Source organism: Bos indicus, chromosome 2 (assembly GCF_029378745.1).
Source record: "Bos indicus isolate NIAB-ARS_2022 breed Sahiwal x Tharparkar chromosome 2, NIAB-ARS_B.indTharparkar_mat_pri_1.0, whole genome shotgun sequence".
NCBI lineage: Eukaryota > Metazoa > Chordata > Mammalia > Artiodactyla > Bovidae > Bos > Bos indicus.
In genome coordinates this window covers 85219108-85241429 of record NC_091761.1, presented here as the reverse complement: position 1 = coordinate 85241429, position 22322 = coordinate 85219108, and the positions used below count along the sequence as shown (strand labels likewise).

The following is a 22322-nucleotide window of genomic DNA, read 5'->3' as shown; positions in this document are numbered from 1 at the left end:
ACTACTCTATCTGAAACGAAAAGGTAAAGCTGAATTTATTGCTTACTGTATGGTGAGAGAGCTTGGCATAATCTCATGGAGCAGAATTCAGTAACTCTGTAAATGTCGAAGGAAGCTGCAAATACAATCTCTGAGATATCTTATATAAAAATAAACACAGTTTTATTAAAGGTGTGCTAGTAATTACCTCGCATAGAAAAATATGTTTACTAGACAGTGGGAAAGTTTTTACCTTTTTCCAGGTTACTGTATTTCCAGGGATTATCTACTAGATGTTAGACTAGAACATTTCACTGAAAGTATACCATCCATACCTCATTAAATGCTTTTTGATGAAATTTACTTAGGAAAAACAGCCAAGTATCATGCAACAACATCTCCTATCATAAAACACATGAATATAAATTTATTGGGTGGAAAATAGGGAAAGGGACAAAAAAGATGGGATGGTTCTGAATTGATATCGAAGAATTCATAAAAGGATAAACTTTTATGTTTTAGGTCCAAAATCCTCAGCCCACATCAAAGACTTCATGTTCTGATGACTGTTGAAACAGGCCAGCCCTAGTTGCTGGACTCAGGCAAGCAGGGTGATGAAGCTGTTCTAAGTTGAAGAAGCTGCTCTGTCAAGGACATCACTTTCTCTCTTGTTCAGAGTGGCACTTCTTGGGCACAAGTCTATTCCGTTTATTCTCCCATCGATGCAGAGCAGACTGGTTTGACATGCTGTTGTGCCTTTTATCTTGGTCCTGTTGGAAAGAACACACACCCCAAACTGTTCAAAACAACTGCAGAGCTGAGGACCTGTTTTGTCTTTATGAAGATTTTTTTTTTTTCATAAATATAGGTGGTTCTAATCTAGACAGCATGAGAGAAGTAGAACTTTTAAGAAAGAAATTCAGTTCACTGGTTTTCTAAGCAGTAAAGAAATCTACAAATTAGTGGAGCGAGTAGCTGGATGAAGAGAGAACTTGTGTAATTAGAAATCTGAGAAGGAACAAATTCAGAATTGCTTAAGACAGTTAAATATTCTACCTCTTCCCGCCACCTGTCTTCCCGGGGAAGCCTCTGCAACCGGTTTTTGGTCAGCTCGAGTTGTAGACCGTCAAATCTGCACTTAAACCAGCGGTGAGCTTCTTCCAGGTTAGCTGTTATCTGAATGTGCAAATGTTATTAAAAATTACAATAAAGAAACAGTTGTAAGTTTTTTTGTGTGCTAGTTTGACTCTTTTTACACTGTATAATGTAAAAGCTTTATTTCCCCCCCACAATTAGCAAGTGGGTTTCACATTAGTGTGAAAGTTTTCTTACTATAGCCAGTTTGAGAGACTTTTTACCTAGATATTAAAGACTCACATTCTGACTGCATGATCTTTGCAACCTATCTGCATGTACACATCCTCCTATAGATGAGAGAATAATTTTTGAATGTGGAGTTAAAGAATGCATGCAGCCCTGCATTAATAAAATATTGTTAATATTTTCTGGATGTGAAGTGAGGTGAGAGAGGACTCAAGTTAAGGTAGGCATGAAAGTGTCAGATGGCACTGAAAATTAACGTGGTGGTGTGAACCACATTCGGAATGTGAGTTCTGTTCTCTAAGACTAAATACTTCTCCAGATTCACTAAACTATAAAGACTAGATTTTTTTCTGCTGTTTTATGAAAGTAATAGAATAAATCAGCATGAACACTGGAGTAGCTTAGTGTAAATTGTACTCTTTATTTCCTTTATCAAAATATTTTATACTTTAGCCCCTAAGCACAAACTTCCAAATTATCTTTGTCAGACTTGAAAACAGTCCCTCTAATAGTCTGCCTTTGAAGATGATCTGGAATTAGTTTCATTTACTTGACAAATATCTGACTGCCTATATATGCCTGGCACTCCACTAAGTATTTGGGATATTCTAATATTTTGAACATGGAGCCAACAGGCTTTTATATAAAGGCTGCTTCAAAATGGCTCTACAACATATCCTCTAGAATAAAAAGTAAAATGACTAACTTCCCTCTCTTGATTATTTATGTTTCATGGACAGCATTTTCATGTTTTGACTCAGTTCTCAGAGAGTAGAATATTTCTCTCTTGCTTGAGAAGGCAAATTTGAGAGCAGAGGCTTCATCTGGCTTGTTCACCCTCTAATCTCCATCACCTAGCAGAGCCATGTAACAGGTCCTCAAATCTGTGCTATTATGTACATGTCTCCTATTAACCAGGGCACAGTGTGGGTAGAAGTGTGAGATAAGAAAACAGAGCTCCCCTTGTCAGTAATTCTTAGAAAGCCACAAAGCTAAGTGTTTTCCAGTCTGTGCATCCTGATGGCAGACACCTCTCCCACCCAAACGAAACTCTACTTTTCTCCGGCACTCTATCTGAAGTGGAGGGCATGATACTTGTAATGGCATCATACATTATATCTCCTCTTGTATGGTGAATGAGAAGGGAGCTAATGTATATTCAAACTTACTCCGAGCCATCTATCAGAGTACCAGTGGTAGGTAACAACTTCCTATTACAGATGTGGTAACTGATGAGTTAAACAATGTAAGCGTACTTTACTTAGGCTAGTAAGTGTCACAGTTGGCAAACTCACAACAGGAGTCCATAAGCCGTTTAATATACCATTCTGAAAGTCATACTGTCATGTAATTTAATGGCTACAAAAGGGACAAGCTGGCAGCAATGTCACTGTGCTACCTTTAGCCAAAGAATCTCTTCCCTTATCTGGATAATGAGGGGTGGTCGTAGTAGACTAATAATTTCGAAGATCTTTTCCAGTTCTAAAAAATGTAGGATTTTACAAATAGCTCCTATAAATCAACAACAAAATACCCAGCTGAAAAGTGGGTTTTTGTTTTGTAAATAGACATTTCTATAAAGAAGACATACAGATGGCCAGTAGGCACATGAAAAGATGCACAATATTGCTAATTATTAGAGAAATGCAAATCAAAACTACAAGAAGATGCTACGTCACATTGGTCAGAATGGCCATCATTAAAAAGTCTATAAATAACAAATCCTGGTGAGGGTGTGGAGAAAAGGGACCCACTTACACTGCTCATGGGAACGCACACTGGCGCAGCCACAACGGAAACAGTATGCAGGTTCCTGACAAAGTCAGAGTTACCACACGATCCAGCAATCTACTCCTGGGCACACTCCTGGACAAAACTATAATTCCAAATGATACATGCACCCCGATGGTCACAGCAGCACTATGACGAGAGCCAAGACACGGAAACAACCCAAATGTCCATCGATAGCCCAAGAGATAAAGAAGACATGGTACATATACACAATGGAGTATTACTCATCCGTAAGAAAGAATGAAATAATGCCACTGGCAGCAACACAGATGGACCTAGAGATTATCAGACCAAGCGAAGTAAGTCAGAAAGGAAAAACACCATATGACAGCACTTATATATGGAATCTAAAATACGACAGAAATGAACATATCTATGAAACAGACACACAGACATAGAGAACAAATTTGTGGTTACCAAGGGGGAAGGAAGTCGGGGAGGGAAGGATTCAGAGTTTGGGATTAGCAGATACAAACTAGTATACATAGGATGGATAGACAACAGGGTCCTACTGTACAGCACAGAGAACTGAAGTCAGTATCCTGTGATAAATCACAATGAAAAAGAATATATGTATAACCGAAGCACTCTGCTACATTGCAGAAATTAACACAATGTTAATACCTTCATCAAAAAGGCCTATTTAAGAGAAATCAAATTCACAAATTAATAAGGTCTACTTTGTATTTCTAGTTATTGGTGGTAAAGTGTTTCTACTTTTATTCAGTTCAGTTCAGTTCAGTCATGTCCGACTCTGCGACCCCATGAATCGCAGCACGCCAGATTTAAGGGCCTAGATCTGATAGATAGAGTGCCTGATGAACTATGGACGGAGGTTCGTGACATTGTACAGGAGACAGGGATCAAGAACATCCCCATGGAAAAAAATGCAGAAAAGAAAAATGGCTGTCTGAGGAGGCCTTACAAATAGCTGTGAAAAGAAGAGAAGCAAAAAGCAAAGGAGAAAAGGAAAGATATAAACATCTGAATGCAGAGTTCCAAAGAACAGCAAGGAGAGATAAGAAAGCCTTCCTCAGTGATCAATGCAAAGAAATAGAGGAAAACAACAGAATGGGAAAGACTAGAGATCTCTTCAAGAAAATTAGAGATACCAAGGGAACATTTCATGCAAAGATGGGCTCGATAAAGGACAGAAATGGTATGGACCTAACAGAAGCAGAAGATATTAAGAAGAAGTGGCAAGAATACACAGAAGAACTGTACAAAAAAGATCTTCACGACCAAGATAATTACAATGTTGTGATCACTCACCTAGAGCCAGACATCCTGGAATGTGAAGCCAAGTAGGCCTTAGAAAGCATCACTATGAACAAAGCTAGTGGAGGTGATGGAATTCCAGTTGAGCTATTTCAAATCCTGAAAGATGATGCTGTCAAAGTGCCGCACTCAATATGAGAGCAAATTTGGAAAACTCAGCAGTGGCCACAGGACTGGAAAAGATCAGTTTTCATTCCATTCTCAAAGAAAGGCAATGCCAAAGAATGCTCAAACTACCGCACAATTGCACTCATCTCACACGCTAGTAAAGTAATGGCTCAAAATTCTCCAAGCCAGGCTTCAGCAATATGTGAACCGTGAACTTCTAGATGTTCAAGCTGGTTTTAGAAAAGGCAGAGGAACCAGAGATCAAATTGCCAACATCCGCTGGATCGTGCAAAAAGCAAAAGAGTTCCAGAAAAACATCTATTTCTGCTTTATTGACTATGCCAAAGCCTTTGACTGTGTGGATCACAATCAACTGTGGAAAATTCTGAAAGAGATGGGAATACCAGACCACCTGACCTGCCTCTTGAGAAACCTATATGCAGGTCAGGAAGCAATAGTTAGAACTGGCCATGGAACAACAGACTGGTTCGAAATAGGAAAAGGAGTACGTCAAGGCTGTATATTGTCACCCTGCTTAGTTAACTTATATGCAGAGTACATCATGAGAAACGCTGGACTGGAAGAAGCACAAGCTGGAATCAAGATTGCCAGGAGAAATATCAGTGACCTCAGATAGGCAGATGACATCACCCTTATGGCAGAAAGTGAAGAGGAACTCAAAAGCCTCTTGATGAAAGTGAAAGTGGAGAGTGAAAAAGTTGGCTTAAAGCTCAACATTCAGAAAACGAAGATCATGGCATCTGGTCCCATCACTTCATGGCAAATAGATGGGGAAACAGTGGAAACAGTGTCAGACTTTATTTTTTGGGGCTCCAAAATCACGGCAGATGGTGATTGCAGCCATGAAATTAAAAGATGCTTACTCCTTGGAAGGAAAGTTATGACCAACCTAGATAGCATATTCAAAAGCAGAGACATTACTTTGCCAACAAAGGTCCATCTAGTCAAGGCTATGGTTTTTCCTGTGGTCATGTATGGATGTGAGAATTGGACTGTGCAGAAGGCTGAGCGCCGAAGAATTGATGCTTTTGAACTGTGGTGTTGGAGAAGACTCTTGAGAGTCCCTTGGACTGCAAGGAGATCCAACCAGTCCATTCTGAAGGAGATCAGCCCTGGGATTTCTTTGGAAAGAATGATGCTAAAGCTGAAACTCCAGTACTTTGGCCACCTCATGCGAAGAGTTGACTCATTGGAAAAGACTCTGATGCTGGGAGGGATTGGGGGCAGGAGGAGAAGGGGACGACAGAGGATGAGATGGATGGATGGCATCACTGACTTGATGGACCTGAGTCTGAGTGTACTCCGGGACTTGGTGATGGACAGGGAGGCCTGGCGTGCTATGATTCATGGGGTCGCAAAGAGTCGGACACGACTGAGCGACTGAACTGAACTGAACTGAGGCCTCCCTGTCCATCACCAACTCCCAGAATTCAACCAAACTCATGTGCATCGAGTCGGTGATGCCATCCAGCCATCTCATCCTCTGTCGTCCCCTTCTCCTCCTGCCCCCAATCCCTCCCAGCATCAGGGTCTTTTCTAATGAGTCAACTCTTCGCATCAGGTGGCCAAAGTTTTGGAATTTCAGCTTTAGCATCATTCCTTCCAAAGAACACCCAGGACTAGTCTCCTTTAGGATGGACTGGTTGGATCTTGCAGTCCAAGGGACTCTCAAGAGTCTTCTCCAACACCACAGTTCAAAAGCATAAACTCTTTGACACTCAGCTTTCTTCAGAGTCCAACTTTCACATCCATACATGACTACTGGAAAAACCATAGCCTAGACTAGACAGACCTTTGTTGGCAAAGTAATAGGTCTGCTTTCGTGTCAAACAATAATCACTAAAATTCAAACACATGCTGGTCTTCCCTTATATCTAGTGGTAGGGACTTGGACTATCAAGTTAATATCAGTATTTCAGTATTCTATGATCTCATCAAGACACAGAATCTTAATCTAAAACTATTTGCTCTTTATAACATGTTAGGGGCGATAGTGAGTAAGGTACTGGTTCTTGCCTTTTGCACTCTGAGAACCGTGTTAATGGAGGATTTTATAGAGACTTTTGTGTTTCAGGGTCGTTCATGTATCTGGCTCACCTGCTCTGATTCCACACTGGCTTCTTTCAGCTTATTCTCTGTCGCCTCTTTACATTTCTTTAGGTGTCTGATAGTTTCTTCCAATTCCTGAACATGTGATACAAAGATTTTTACAAACTCCCAATGTGCCATATATGGGAGAAAAACCTTCAATATTGTAATAAATTACAAGACAAACCAAATTATGAAAGTATGATGAGATACTTTCTAATTCCAGGTACTACCAGACTACAAGCTAAAAATTTGTTTTCAGTTTAACTGACTGTATACACATTTGTACATGATGACAGATATTGATTTACTGATTCTCCTGAGGAAAGGTGATTAACATTTCTTTCTAGAACTGAGGGAATAGTATTTGTAGCAGACAATCTCTGTTGGCAGGCAAGAGCTTGATGCTCTCCTTAAGTCCCTTTTCAGGAATAAAACATGCTTTTCATTAGGTTGGAGCAGGCAAAAGTCCTGTAATGGCAACAGACAGATAGATCTGAGCTGTGGGAAGAATCAAGGAGTCTAAAGTTCCTGAAAGACTATGAAATTCAGAAGTCTTACTCAGTAACTAGTACTTTGCATATGTGAGCCTTAGCTTTTCTTTAAAAATGAGTTTGTTTGTTTGTTTTACATTGAAAATGACAATGAGGTGCCATATTCAAAGCTACAGGCTTCTTCCTAGATATGATTCTAAGGTCTTAGCTAAGATGAACAACTTGGAAATCTGTTTTCTTCTCTAGAGCCTAGAAAAGCAATATGCCCTAATGCTGGGCTCAGCACATGGCACTTGCTGCTCATCTCTGAGAGGAATCCTAGGAAGCCTTTTCACCTGGCACCGATTCTCCAGCTCCTGCCTCAGCTTCCGCTCGGCCTCAAGGTGCAGCTCTTGCTGTTTATTCCGTGCTGAGGTGTCATACTGGCTCCTAGCCAACAGCTGCATCTCCTTCTGCAGGTTAGTCATTTCAGATACAAATTTCTGGATACTCAGTGACTGTAGGGCACAAAGAGGGAAGACGGTTGACGAACCTGCCCAAGTTTGGGATTTTACACGAATGGTAAACAGTGTGTGGACATCATCTACCTGTTCGTAGTTTTTTTTCTGATACTGATCCTTAATTAGCTCCATTTGCCTCAATTCTGTTTCTATTTGCTGAAAGTAAATGTGGAAATAACATAGAAAGATAATCAGTGGAAAAACAGGCTTGCTTTTTTTTGCCTATAGGAGGATGACAGAAAGAATCCCACATGAGACCCAGTTATCAGTTCTTGCTGGGCTCTTCTTCCATCCAGCCCACTGACCCCAACAGAGCCAAGTCCTATACAATCACTGCAGGAGAGACAGCTAGGAGCCAGGATGGGACACTGGCAGCTAATGAGCAGCCAAACATTCACACAGCAGTATCTTTGCTGGAAAAAAAGAGAGTACCCATCCCCTTCAAGGCAGTCTGCCCACATCCCAGGTATAGCTATAATTCCCAGAGATCACAGGGGAGTGTTAGAGCTCTAGACCATCTTCCTCCAACACCACTGCCTGCCTGGGTCCTCATCGATACTAGGAGGTCAGGGGAGACAGGGTTTCTCAGACAACCTTCATCCTCTCTACGTTCTGAGCGTTATTCGCCTTGGCGGACAAGTGGAGCTTAATTTGGGCCCTTTGATTCTTTATTTTCTCCTTGCTGCTGTTCAGTAGCTTTTCCAGCTCTGTAAGTTTCTGCCGCAGCTCTCGGTTGGTCCGGGACACTTCCACTGATCTGAAGTTGGCTTCATCAAGGGCTTTCTTCATCTGTGGGACACAAAGGGAAAATGAGAACATTTTAACCTTCCATTCAGTAAGAGAAGGTTATGTTTAGCTGTGTCTCTATATTTTGTTCTCCCTGGACTATTCTTTTAAAAAGGAGGTTTAAGTAAGGCTAGTGATTTAACACTAAAAAACACGATCTTTCTTAGAACACATAAACAATATAAATATATGTTCATCATATATTAAGAGCATGGCTTTTGTATCAGACACTTTATTTTTGTTGTTGTTGTTTTTTTTTTTTTTTAATTTTATTTTATTTTTAAACTTTACATAATTGTATTAGTTTTGCCAAATATCAAAATGAATCCGCCACAGGCATACATGTGTTCCCCTTAAATCTCAACTTCAGTCACTAGTCAAGTAATTTCAGATAACATCCTTAAGCCTTGGGTGCATCACTGGAGAACTGTGTGAATAGGCTACCTCATAGGAGTCATGTAACAGTAAAACAAGGTAGAAAAAGAATATAGAGCCTGACACACACTAATTGCTCAGTGATCATTACCATGCCTTAAAGCTTTTTTTTTTTAAGATTAAGCTCATCTCTGTCACTTGTGATGTCATGTTTGGAGAAGTGAAAATAAATTATATGGTAGTTTATGTAATGGACTTCCTTGGTAGCTCAGCTGCTAAAGAATCTGCCTGCAATGCAGGAGGATCCTGGTTTGATTCCTGGGTCAGGAAGATCCCTGGGTCTGGAAGATTCCCTGGAGAAGGGATAGGCTACCCACTCCAGTATTCTTGGGTTTCCCTGGTGGCTCAGATGGTAAAGAATCTGCCTGCAGTACTGGAGACCTGGGTTGGATCCCTGGATTGGGAAGATCCCCTGGAGGAGGGCATGGCAACCCACTCTAGTATTCTTGCCTGGAGAATCTCTATGGACAGAGGAGCCTGGTGGGCTGTAGTCCTTGGGGTAGCAAAGAGTCACACATGACTGAGTGACTAAGCACACATGTAAATACCTATCAGCTACTGACCGTTGGTATATGCATTTATTTTTAATTGGAATATATTTTTATATTATTGCTTTTCTATTGAGGTATAGTTGATTTATAATATTTTTAGGTATATGAGTGATTAAAATATAGATTATACTCGTTATAATTTTTTTAGATTATACTCCAGCTATATTCCATGTGCTGTATAATATACCCTTATAGCTTATTTATTTTACATAATAATTTGTACTTACTGCTTTTAGAAATTTTAGGTAACTTGTCTAGTGGTAAAATAACAGTGATTATTAATTAAAAAAACAATACAACAGGCCCAAAACAAAATGACCTATGCTAAGCCCTACTGTCACCAAACTTAATTAGTTTTGGCTCTCCCAGAAATGGACTCTCAAACCAGTCAATCAGGAATCATCTGATCAGCATTAGTTGGGTAATCTGTCTGGTAGACACCTGCCATCAACTAAAGGAAGTAAGTTTGCCATAACCCATCTACTTTTTTCCCTAGTTTAACTCTCTTGTTCCTGCTCCCTTCTGCCTATAAGAGTCTTCCATTTTGTACAACTCCTCAGAGTGCCTTCTACTGCAATCAATGGCATAATGTCCAATTCAAAAGGATTTTTGTTCAAATAAACTCTTAATTTTACTTTGCCTCAATTTATCTTTTAACATTACTTAAATCATTTTACAGAGTTCCTCTCCTCCTCTTGGATCCTTGAATTTTTAGGAAGAAGCACCTAAAAAGTACCACTTGATTTTTAGGAAGAGACAGCTGAGAAGGGAGAAGATAGGAAGGTGGTATTCTCTATGGCTGGGAAGTGTTTAACATGTCAAAGAAAGAACCAAAATAATGTTACTTTTTCTCTTTATACTAGCTCATTCCTTCAGCTCCTAAATTCACACTATAGTGTTGTCTTTTATTACCCAACCAAATTTCTGTTAGACATTCCACCATTATCTCAATCACAGCATTGTCAAAACTGGGTAAGCCTTAAAAATTATCACTTACTTTGCACTTATGTTCAGTTCAGTCGCTCAGTCGTGTCTGACTCTTTGCGACCCTATGAATCGCAGCACACCAGGCCTCCCTGTCCATCACCAACTCCCAGAGTTCACTGAGACTCAAGTCCATCGAGTCAGTGATGCCATCCAGCCATCTCATCCTCTGTCGTCCCCTTCTCCTCCTGCCCCCAATCCCTCCCAGCGTCAGAGTCTCTTCCAATGAGTCAACTCTTCGCATCAGGTGGCCAAAGTACTGAGTTTCAGCTTTAGCATCATTCCTTCCAAAGAAGACCCAGGGCTGATCTCCTTCAGAATGGACTGGTTGGATCTCCTTGCAGTCCAAGGGACTCTCAAGAGTCTTCTCCAACACCACAGTTCAAAAGCATCAATTCGTCAGCACTCAGCTTTCTTCACAGTCCAACTCTCACATCCATACATGACCACTGGAAAAACCATAGCCTTGACTAGATGGACCTTTGTTGGCAAAGTAATGTCTCTGCTTTTCAATATGCTATCTAGGCTGGTCATAACTTTCCTTCCAAGGAGTAAGCGTCTTTTAATTTCATGGCTGCAATCACCATCTACAGTGATTCTGGAGCCCAAAAAATAAAGTCTGACACTGTTTCCACTGTTTCCCCATCTATTTCCCATGAAGTGATTGGACCAGATGCCATGATCTTAGTAATTACTTTTCATATATTTTCCAATTTAATCCTCTAAACCACCTTGGAAAGTAGTTGTGATGATTTCCATTTTATGATCAAGGAAACATTCAGAAGTTCCATTTTATGATCAAGGAAACAGACTCAAAAGTTCAGTCGTCTGCGCAGATAGTAAATTACCACATTGCTTTTAAGAGGCAGAGCTGAGGCACTTAAACAGTGCACCCTGATGCCACCTCTGTGGCTAACTGCTCAAGACAGCACTAATACTACTGTTCTTTGGTCTCCTGCACAAGTTCACGATCTTCACTGATTCCTGTTAAAAGGGTTTAAACTAAGTATTCTGAACAACTATCTCTGATTAAAGGTATCTTTAATTTCAGTGTCCATTTTTGTTTCCCACAGAAATTGTTTTTATTATAATATTTATACAGTGCTTTTGCAATTTACAAAGTACCATATAAACAGTTGAATCTGATTTTTGGGACTGCTCCTTGTAAACTGCAAAGCAATGCACTAAATCTGGCAAAATACAGACCAGCCACTCCAGCTAAGTCTTGGAATTATTTTAATTACTCCCTCCCCTTTGCTTATGATACATTTTGTGTATGTTTGATTTTTCTATTAAAAATAGCTTTTTAAATTTATTCTCTACTTTCAACAGAACCGCTTTTCTTTAATCTGAAGCCCGAAGTAACTGCTATAGTTCCCATTAGCCTCCATGTTTCCGGTTTATCTTCATTATTATTTACTTTCCACTGCCAACAGACTAACCTACTTAAAACTGTGCTTACATCCTTCTCAGAAACCTACAGTGCTTTACTTTTACCTAACAGTTTCCAGCCAATATTCTGGTAGTTAAGACCATCTACCAGCTGGTTTCCTCTATTAGCCCTTCTTTCTCAGAAATTTCCTAGTCTCTGCTTTAATCAAGACAGGCAAATGCTTTTCCTTTGCTCACATATCCTGTTCATTTTTCATTTGCTTACCCTGCTACATAGCGTGTCCTACCCCTGAAAACTCTGCCAGTCTCAGTCCTGTACTGTGGTCAAGCTTCCCTCTTCTTCCTATCACCCAGCCAGCCTAAAACAAACTTTCCCTTACTCTGCATTCATTTAAAATTGTACATAGCTTCTAAATGTCAGAGAGTCTTCTGACGTCTTCCTTACTTGTCTCATGTAAGAGGGGAGGTGACAAATAAGGGGTCATTTAGTACAGACCACGTCTTCTACTGTTTTTAAATATGCCTCTCAGGAGAAGGTAGGTGCGTGATGGATGCTAGTGAAGTGGACTGAGGAGATAGGTGACTTGCTATCTGTCTAACAGATGGCAGTCTCCTCCTTTCTCTTTACCACTCAAGTTACTATTCTCCAAGGGGAAGACTATCATCAAGGCATTCCTTCACTGGGCAGATAACTGTATATCAAACAGCTTAGAGCTGCATCTCACTTGCTGGTGAAAGGAAAATTAGAAGAGCTAAAGAGCAACTGCAGCCATTCTCAGGAATCCTCTAGCTAGCAACCATCTGGAGACGGACGTTATGTGTCTTTTGTCACGTGCCTCCATACCTCAGTTACTTCCCGCTGTGCTGCTTTCTTGGCAGTTTCTCTCTCAATTTGAAACTGCTTTCTTAGAGCATCTATGCGTTCAGCATGCAATTCTGCTTCTATTTTGGATTCTTCACTCATCCGTTCTCTGTTTTGGAAGAGAGATGTTAAATCACCTTTAGAAAACCTCTTAGGTGGTATGATTTATAACTGAGCAGATCAGTCACCATGTAAAATCACTGATCTGTAACTCATTAACAGAAAGAAAAATAAGCATTTACCTACGGCCTTAAAAAACAAAGTCATTAATATAAAGAGATCCACCTTTAAGAGTGAAAACACATATTCTTGTTTTAACCAATACTGAATAGTCCAGAGCCAGCAGCATTTCACCAGAATATACAATTTGTACAGATTACAAACATGAAAAATACTCTCTTAGCTTTAGCTTATATAAATACGCTCTGCAATATCAATATGTTCACTACCTGAAAGGAATAAAGATAAATGGGCATAATATATTTCCTTTGGGTATAAATTTTCATGGGATGTTATTAATATCTAAATCATATTTGCCTAGATAAAGTTTAAGAAAAAAACTCCAGTGGCTTGACTTGAATTAGAAGCACTTGAGCTAACTAATCTCAGGGCAAAATGGAAAACAATTAATGGTCGAGCATCTGCTTAAATGGAATTATCCCACTCCTGGAGGGGTTATTTCCATCCAGGCTTCTGTTGTTCCTTTTCCAAATCATGCCTTTAAAGGACACATAAGCTTCTGATAGAAAAGGTTTGGCAAAAATGTGTATGTGTCCCTCCTGAATTGGTTTAAAATTTCCTGTGGTCATGTATGGATGTGAGAGTTGGACTGTGAAGAAGGCTGAGAGCCAAAGAATTGATGCTTTTGAACTGTGGTGTTGGAGAAGACTCTTGAGAGTCCCTTGGACTGCAAGGAGATCCAACCAGTCCATTCTGAAGGAGATCAGCCCTGGGATTTCTCTGGAAGGAATGATGCTGAAGCTGAAACTCCAGTACTCTGGCCACCTGATGCGAAGAGTTGATTCATTGGAAAAGACCCTGATGCTGGGAGGGATTGGGGGCAGGAGGAGAAGGGGACGACAGAGGATGAGATGGCTGGATGGCATCACTGACTCGATGGACGTGAGTCTCAGTGAACTCCAGGAGTTGGTGATGGACAGGGAGGCCTGGTGTGCTGTGATTCATGGAGTCGCAAAGAGTCGGACACGACTGAGCGACTGATCTGATCTGATCATGTACAGAAGATCAACACCAGATGAGGGAAGAGCTGAAGAGGAGCATATCCCAGCCAGCATCCTCTGCTGTTTAGCTACGCCTGTCACCTTCACGTGGTTCTGCAGGAGGACCAGCTCAAAGTAGGGAAAAAGCTTTAACTGGTTTATGTGAATGAGCCAGACTTACTCTCCCAGAGGCTCTTCCCTAATTTCACCGTGACTATACTGCTCTTACTTAAAGGTTTCCAAATTCTGTCGCTCAAGTTCTTTGCTTTCCAATTTCTCTTGAACATGATCAAGCTTTGTTTGTAGGTGATTATTTGTCTGGAGAGCTTGCTCCAGGCTCATAGCCAGTTTCCTGTTGTCTTCTCTAGCTACATCTAGAGCTTTTTGTAGAGGTTCCATCTGAAAGAGAAGATTGTTTTTAATCTAGTTGTTCCACTGTAAAAGATACTAGAAGTACATAACACTGTAATATTCCCACTTTAAACTTTGAGACAATAATTATTTGGAACCAGAAACAAAGACTCCAGATGCCTGGGATATGTATGTGAGAACTTATTACAGACAGTGCTTAGCAGACTCTTAGAAGGTGATGGGAAGGGTATGCTCCACTGGTCACTAGAGAGTTTTTGAAAACAGAGCCAACTTATTTATCCTAATTTCTAAAATTTTAAATTAGTTAAATTCCCCTTTTTGATTCTTTAACCTCATTGCCTACAGAGATAAGAATTGGCAACTGCTCCTTGTATATTTCTCTAGAAAAAGCTTATTCATATGAAATATCCCTGTGTATTTTACATGTGTGCATATGTGTAGATACATATTTATATACGTATACACCTATGAACGCATGTATTTCCTTATTTAGTAGGACTACCCTACTTCTAACTGAAGCTACGTTATTTTCTAAGCCCTTTAACATTTGCAATCCCTTATGCATTAATATATGAAAAGAATGTAGACCATATAAGACAAAAAGAATTAGGCACAATTATGGTCCTGGTTTGCTAAATGACTCACTGCAAGATTATAGACCAGTTTCCCATTTGGGAATATGTACTGTTCAAAACTCAGACTTGAATGGGAAGGAAATTTACCTGATTATTTTACTCCATTTTTCCAAAACACTGATATCCCAATAAAATAAAAAAAAAACACTAACATTATCATCTATAAAAACCTGGCTTCTACCTCACTGTTGTGCTGGGCATCGACGACAAGCATTCTGGCCTGCCACTGGTCTACTTCTGCTTCCAGCTTCTGTACCCGCTGTTGATTCAGAGCCCTAAAGATAGAGAGCACAGAGAAAGTGACCACTTTCTAGAAATGGAAAGAACCATCTAGAAATGATACCACTGGGATATACAGGGCACTCTTCCAGGAAGCTGAAATGGCATTAGGTTATGGGCTACAGATGCGCAGAATATGAGAGCTGGCAGGTGATAAATCTGCAGCCTCAGCATCAGAGTAAGAGACTAATTCTCCTGGGGATTGAAAATTTGTCCCATCTCTATGATTCAATTCTTCTTGGTATATCAAACTATCAGGACATGTTAATGACTAAGTTAAAAGCTGGTAATTTTATACTCTCTCTCTATATATATCACTGGCACAAAAATGTATCACCTCTAGATGGACTGGCTTACTCTTGAGATTTCTGCTTTTTACCTAGAATTGTACTGTGAACAGTAAACTGTTTTTTAATACCATCCCCTTGATTTCTTTAAGTTCAGAGGTAACACTGATTCATAACATAAAAAAAAAAAAATTAGCATGATGAAGAATATAAAAGTCATTAATTCTCCCATAACACAGAGGCAATATGTACCAGTAATACATTATACTTACAGGCCTTATTAAACTCAAACCATTTGTTCATTAACCTAAACTGGAAATATGCATATAATTTTTGAAACATTCAAAGGAGTTTTCTTATAGCTGAAAGCAGTTCTCACAATGATTCCTCTAAAATAATTAAATAGTATACTAATAAATGGATAATTAATTCAAAATGAAGTAGATGCCTGGCTTTAATAATCTGACAATTACTATTCTGTAGACCCAAGGGCAGATTTAAATGGTGTAGAAAACAGCAAGGATAAGACAGCATGTATCACATGAATTGCTGGAATACATATTCATTTACACCACTACAAAATCTGTGAATTTTTGGATATCATTTTTATAATTCCAGATTCTCCCAAATTTGCTAATTCTTTAAATACATTTGAATCAGTTCTAATGAGGTGGACGAAACTGGAGCTTATTATACAGAGTGAAGTAAGCCAGAAGGAAAAACACCAATACAGTATACTAACGCATATATATGGAATTTAGAAAGATGGTAACAATAACCCTGTGTATGAGACAGCAAAAGAGACACTGATGTATAGAACAGCCTTATGGACTCTGTGGGAGAGGGAGAGGGTGGGAAGATTTGGGAGAATGGCATTGAAACATGTAAAATATCATGTATCAAACGAGTCACCAGTCCAGGTTTGATGCACGATACTGGATGCTTGGGGACAGTGCACTGGGACAACCCAGAGGGATGGTATGGGGAGGGAGGAGGGAGGAGGGTTCAGGATGGGGAACACATGTATACCTGTGGTGGATTCATTTTGATATTTGGCAAAACTAATACAATTATGTAAAGTTTAAAAATAAAATAAAATTAAATACCATTTTACTACTTTTTTCACAAAGGAAGTAACATAAAGTGACTGTTTCTTGATCACACACTGTTCCTTACTACAACACAGCAGAAAAATACAAGTACAAAGACAAAAATAATCTCTGGTACCTTTCTTTCTTGAGGCCTGCGATCTCTGAATCCCTCCGGCCAAGCTCTATTTGCACTTTTTCCAGAGCACCTTGCATCTTACTGTGAGAAGCCAACACATTCTCCAACATGATCGTCACTTTGCAGTTGTCTTCTTTGGCTTCTGCCAGTTGTCGCTGAAAGTTTCCTACCTAACAGAAGACGAAATAAGACAATATTTTGATCCGGTCTAGTTATTCTTCTGCTGCGGAGTCCTGTGACTGCTAGAAGAGTATCGAAACCAGGTCTGGTACAATGCTAAGAGGAATAAGTGTGTGTGTATATATAAATATATATTTTTTCTTTTGTAATCAAAGCAGTTTTATTTAAATAAACAAGAGAATATAAAATTGTTCTTAAATTCATTTACAATTCCACAGAAATTTCCCACAGATAGGTGTGAGGTATGCTTCTACTATGTTTTAATTGGAGGATAATTGCTTTAAAGTATATTTTATTTTTATTTTATTAAGTTATTCTGACTTTGAGAAAAAGAAAACTAAACCCCAGATCCTATGGCTCCAATGAAAAACTCTGCAGTGCTTCCTGACTATTATCATATCCTAGCACACACATCAGTATTAACTAGAGACATAAGGACCGACAACTTCTTGGGTCTCGAGGTAGTCCCAGGGTGGCCCATACAGGCCCTGCTCAGCTAATCTTATCATGGGCTCAGAAGATGATAACACCTCCGAAGCCCATCAGAATTATCTGAGGGAAAAAAGAACATAAGGGAGAGTGGGAGCCACGGAAGAATGGTGTAAGTCACAGCCCTCTTCAGAGGGGAAGGAGTCTGGGATGTGACCTCTCCTCCCACCGAGAACATACACTGTTAAGCAGAAAGCATTTGGTAATTTAACATAGAATCATAACAATGTTCTATCACATTAATAAGACATAAGTAGGTGGTTATTATTACCAAGGTCAGATGTGTTTCAACAAAAAAAATAGACTTTTGATTAAGAAAGAAAAAAAAAAACACACTGTGAGTTAAATCATCTATTTTTAAGGGAAGTATTTTAAAGTTTTTCTAAATTTATCTTTTGTAAAAGAAAATTCTCATCTGATCAATCCTCTGTTTTTTTTTAAACTAAAGGTAACAAGAAATGAAAGAATATGGCTCATAAAAATTTTAGAAGCGCTTCATGTCAGTTACACAGTTCACAAAGGGGTTGATGTCTTACCTTCTTGTTCTCTCTGTCCTCCAGAGTTTCAAGGTCCCCTTTCAACTTCTGACTCTCTTTCAGGGCTGCATCACGACCCTTCACTGCTTGTGAAAGCTCCTCTTCATTCTTTTCAAGAAGGGATTTCACCTTAGCAGAAAGAAAGAAACGATAATAAATGACTTTCTCAAAGCATGATCAGTCAGCAGTTAGAATGTCCTGTGCTTAGTCTCTCAGTCTTGTCTGACTCTTTACGACCCCACCGACTGTTAGCCTGCCAGGCTTCTGTGTCCATGGGGATTCTCCAGGCTAGAATACTAGAGTGGGTAGCTATTTCCTTCTCTAGGGGATCTTCCCAACCCAGGGATTAAACTCAGACCTACTGTATTGCAGGTGGATTCTTTACCATCTGAGCCATAAGGGAAGCTCTGGTTAGAATAAGACACAGCAATTTAGAAGCCAAACTTAAAATGTTAAATTAAATATGCTTATTTAATTAAATATGCTTATCTATAATTGCAAAAAAAAAAAAAAAAAACTAGCTCTAGTAGCTGTTTTTCCCCTTAAAACTACAAAGGAAAAAAAAATTTAATAAACATGTGCAAATCTCTAATATATATGTCAATATGAAAAGCCTGGAATGAGGGACATGGGAGATAAGACTGTGATTATGATGGCTATTATATGGCACAAGGAACTCTTCTCAATACTCTGTAATGACCTAATGGGAAAAGAGTGGATATATGTATAACTGATTCACTTTGCTGTACACCAGAAACTAACATAACACTATAAATAAACTATATACATACCAATAAAAGCTTTAAAATACTAAAAAAAAAAAACACAAAAAAAACCTCTGATGGTAAGATGAAAACTGGGGGAGAAAACTGGTTATCACAGAATTTGAAAATATGATGTAAATTAACAAAATACATAATAAAAGCAGATGAATAAGTATCAAATAGTGTCAAGAAAATAGTTATAAAAGTGTTCTAAATAGTGTTCTAATCCTAATTAAAAGTATTACAATTTTATATCCCTGAAACACTTTCAGTGTATCTATACAATAATTTCAGATCATCATACTATCTTAAATACTACTCTTTAAAAAAAAAAAAAAAAAGATTTTATCTTAAAATAATTATAGACTCACAGGATGTTACAAAATTACTGACAGTCCCCATGCACTCTTCACCCTGCTTCTAATAATGACATCTTTACATCTTCACAATCTTACATGATTGTTAATCAGATTAACAGGACTACAAAAGTTGCAGTTTTCGCCATTCTTTAACCTGCATTCCTCTGTGTATGCACACATGCATATAACTGTGTAATCTGATGGCACGCACGTATTCTGGTGACCACCACCACAGGCAAGACGCAGAACTGCTCCACTGCCACGAAGAGCTCTCCTGTACTGTCTTTTGTTCATGTCCTCCCCAAATCCATTCCATGTTCCTTGGCAACCACTAACTTGTTATCATCTTTACTGTTTTTCTCATTTCAAGAATGTCATTTTAAATACTTTAAAATAATTACTTATACAAAAATTAGCATTTTTAAAAGCAGCCATACTGGGATATAGCTGACAAACAGTAAGCTGTGTACATTTAACATGTACAATTTTGAAATATGTATAAACTCTTAAAATCATCACAATAATGAACAATTTCCATTATCTCCAAACTTCCCCTATGCCTTTTAGTAATCAACCCGTTCTCTCTCTCCCTGTTCCTACATGTCCACCCAAGGCCTCCACTGACCTATTTTCTGTCATTTTTATTTCCTAGAATTTTATATAAATGAAGTATTTTATGTACAGTAAATCCCCTACATATAAATGAGTTCTGTTCTAAGAACGTGCTCATAAGTTCAAATTTGTTCTTAAGTCTAACTGTTAGTCTAGGTACCCAACTAACACAACCAGCTATGTAGTACTGTACTTTAATAAGTTTATAATACTTTTCAGACAATACATAAAAAACAAGCAAACAAAAAATACTTTTAACCTTAAAGTACAGTACCTTGAAAAGTACAGCGGTACAACAACTGGCATACAGGGCTGACTGGCACCAGGTGAGAACTGATTGGAAGAGGGAGTGGAGGTGGGAGATGGTTAAGAGTTGCAGGATCATCAGCAAGAGGAGACAGAGGGCAAACTGCAATTTCACTCATGCCTGACACTGATGGCACAGGTTCTGGTTACTTGCTAGATTCATTTCCAGCTACCCTCTTGAAAAAATGATCCAATGACATCTGGGTAGTGTTAGTCACTCAGTCGTATCTGACTTTTTGTGATCCCATGGACTGTAGCCTGGCAGGCTCCTCTTTTCATGGGATTCTTCAGGCAAGAATACTGGAGTGGGTTGCCATTCCCTTCTCCCGAGTATCTTACTGACCCAGGGATACAACCAAGGTCTCTTGCACTGTAGGCAGATTCTTTACCATCTGAGCTACAAGGTCGTATAGCTCTTTGGTAGCACTGGACTCTGGTAGCACAGCCATGAAATTAAAAAATGCTGCTCCTTGAAAGAAAAGTTATGACCAACTTAGATAGCATATTAAAAAGCAGAGACATTACTTTGCCAACAAAGGTCCGTCTAGTCAAAGCTATAGCTTTTCCAGAAGTCATGTATGGATGTGAGAGATGAACTATAAAGAAAGCTGAGTGCCAAAAAATTGATGCTTTTGAACTGTGGTGTTGGAGGAGACTCTTGAGAGTCCCTTGGATTGCAAGGACATCCAACCAGTCCATCCTAAAGGAAATCAGTCCTGAATATTCATTGGAAGGACTGATGCTGAAGCTGCTACTCCAATACTTTGGCCACCTGATGCGAAGAACTGACTCATTGGAAAAGACCCTGATGCTGGGAAAGACTGAAGGAGGGAGGAGAAGGGGATGACAGAGGATGAGATGGTTGGATGGCATCACCAACTCATGGACATGAGTCTGTGTAAAGTCCAGGAGTTGGTGATGGACAGGGAGGCCTGGCGTGCTGCAGTCCATGGGGTCACAGAGTCGGACATGACTGAGCAACTGAACTGAACTGGACTGTATTCTGAACAGCTGCTGCAGACTTCAAGTACCAGTCTACATTCGAATCCTGTGCCGCCTCAAATAGAACTAACCTTCATGATTGGACACGTGAATGCAAGTTTGAAAGTTCACAACTTGAAGGTTCATATGTAGAGGACATACTGTACTCATTTTGGAATGGTTTGTTTTACTCAGCACAGTTAAGATTCACTCAATCTTCTGCATGTATCAATAGTTCTTCCTTCCTGTTGCTGAACAGTATTCTGCTAGACACTGGAGTTGTTCCAGTTTTCTGTTCTGTTCAGTCGCTCACTAGTGTCCGACTCTTTGCAACCCTATGGACTGCAGTATGCCAGGCTTCCCTGTCCTTCACCATCTCCTGGAGCTTGCTCAAACTCATGTCCATTGAGTCAGTGATGCCATCCAACCATCTCATCCTCTGTCATTCCCTTCTCCTGCCTTCAACCTTTCCCAACATCAGGGTCTTTTCCAATGAGTTGGCTCTTCACATCAGGTGGCCAAAGTATTGAAGCTTCAACATCAGTCCTAATGAACATTCAGGGTTGATTACCTTTAGGATTGACTGGTTTGATCTCCTTGCTGTCCAAGGGACTCTCAAGAGTCTTCTCCAATACCACAGTTTGAAGGCATCAATTCTTTGGCCTTCAGCCTTTTTTATTGTCTAGCTCTCACATGTGTACATGACTACTGGAAAAAACACAGCTTTGACTATATGGACCTTTGTCAGCAAAGTAGTAATGTCTCTGCTTTTTAATATGCTGTCTAGGTTTGTCATAGCTGTTCTTCCAAGGAGAAAGCATCTTTTAATTTTATGGCTGCAGTCACCATCTGTAGTGATTCTGGAGCCCAAGAAAATAAAGCCTGTCACTGTTTCCCCATCTATTTGCCATGAAGTTACAGTTTTAAGGTAGTGCAAATAAAACTGCTTTGAGCAGCTGTATACAGTTTGTAGATATAAACTTTCATTCATCTTTGGTAAATACATAGAGGTGGAAGAGATAGGTCATATGGTAGTAATATGTTTCATTTGAAAAAAAGTTGGCTGCCCCAGGTCTTAGTTGCGGCATGTAGGATCTAGTTCCCTGACCAGGGATGGAACCCAGCACCCCTGCATTAGGACTGCAGAATCTTAGCCACTGGACCACCAGAGAAGTCCCGTTTCACTTTTAAAGAAGCTACCAAACTATTTTCCAAAATGGTTGATTTTACACTCCCTTCAACAATGTATGAGAGCTCCTCCATAGCTTCACTAACACTCGGTACGATCAGTTTTTCAATTTAAACATTCTAATAGTATGTGGTGGGCTTCCCAGGTGGCATTAGAATCTGCCTGCTAAGGCAGGAGACGCAAGAGATGTGGATTGATCCCTGGGTCCAGAAGATCCCCTGGAGGTGAAAGTGAAAGTGTTAGTCACTCAGTTGTGTCTGACTCTTTGTGACTCCATAGACTGTAACCCTCACC

General features: G+C 39.5%; 1 protein-coding gene across 4 annotated transcripts in view; it reads right to left on the bottom strand.

The window, feature by feature from the left end:
- Window positions 1-383: 383 nt before the first annotated feature.
- Window positions 384-22322, bottom strand: part of CCDC150 (coiled-coil domain containing 150) — a 91472-nt gene continuing 69533 nt past the window's right edge. For all 4 annotated transcript variants that reach the window (XM_070769695.1, XM_070769690.1, XM_019974289.2 and 1 more), the window contains 11 exons: window positions 17818-17946; window positions 16613-16782; window positions 15001-15094; window positions 14042-14211; window positions 12575-12701; window positions 8177-8371; window positions 7670-7738; window positions 7418-7579; window positions 6598-6684; window positions 1036-1155; window positions 384-749 (listed from right to left, as the gene is read on the bottom strand). In XM_070769695.1, the coding sequence (XP_070625796.1) occupies window positions 636-749; window positions 1036-1155; window positions 6598-6684; window positions 7418-7579; window positions 7670-7738; window positions 8177-8371; window positions 12575-12701; window positions 14042-14211; window positions 15001-15094; window positions 16613-16782; window positions 17818-17946 (1437 nt within the window). In that variant the 3' untranslated portion in view covers window positions 384-635. The remainder of the gene's footprint in view (window positions 750-1035; window positions 1156-6597; window positions 6685-7417; window positions 7580-7669; window positions 7739-8176; window positions 8372-12574; window positions 12702-14041; window positions 14212-15000; window positions 15095-16612; window positions 16783-17817; window positions 17947-22322) is intronic.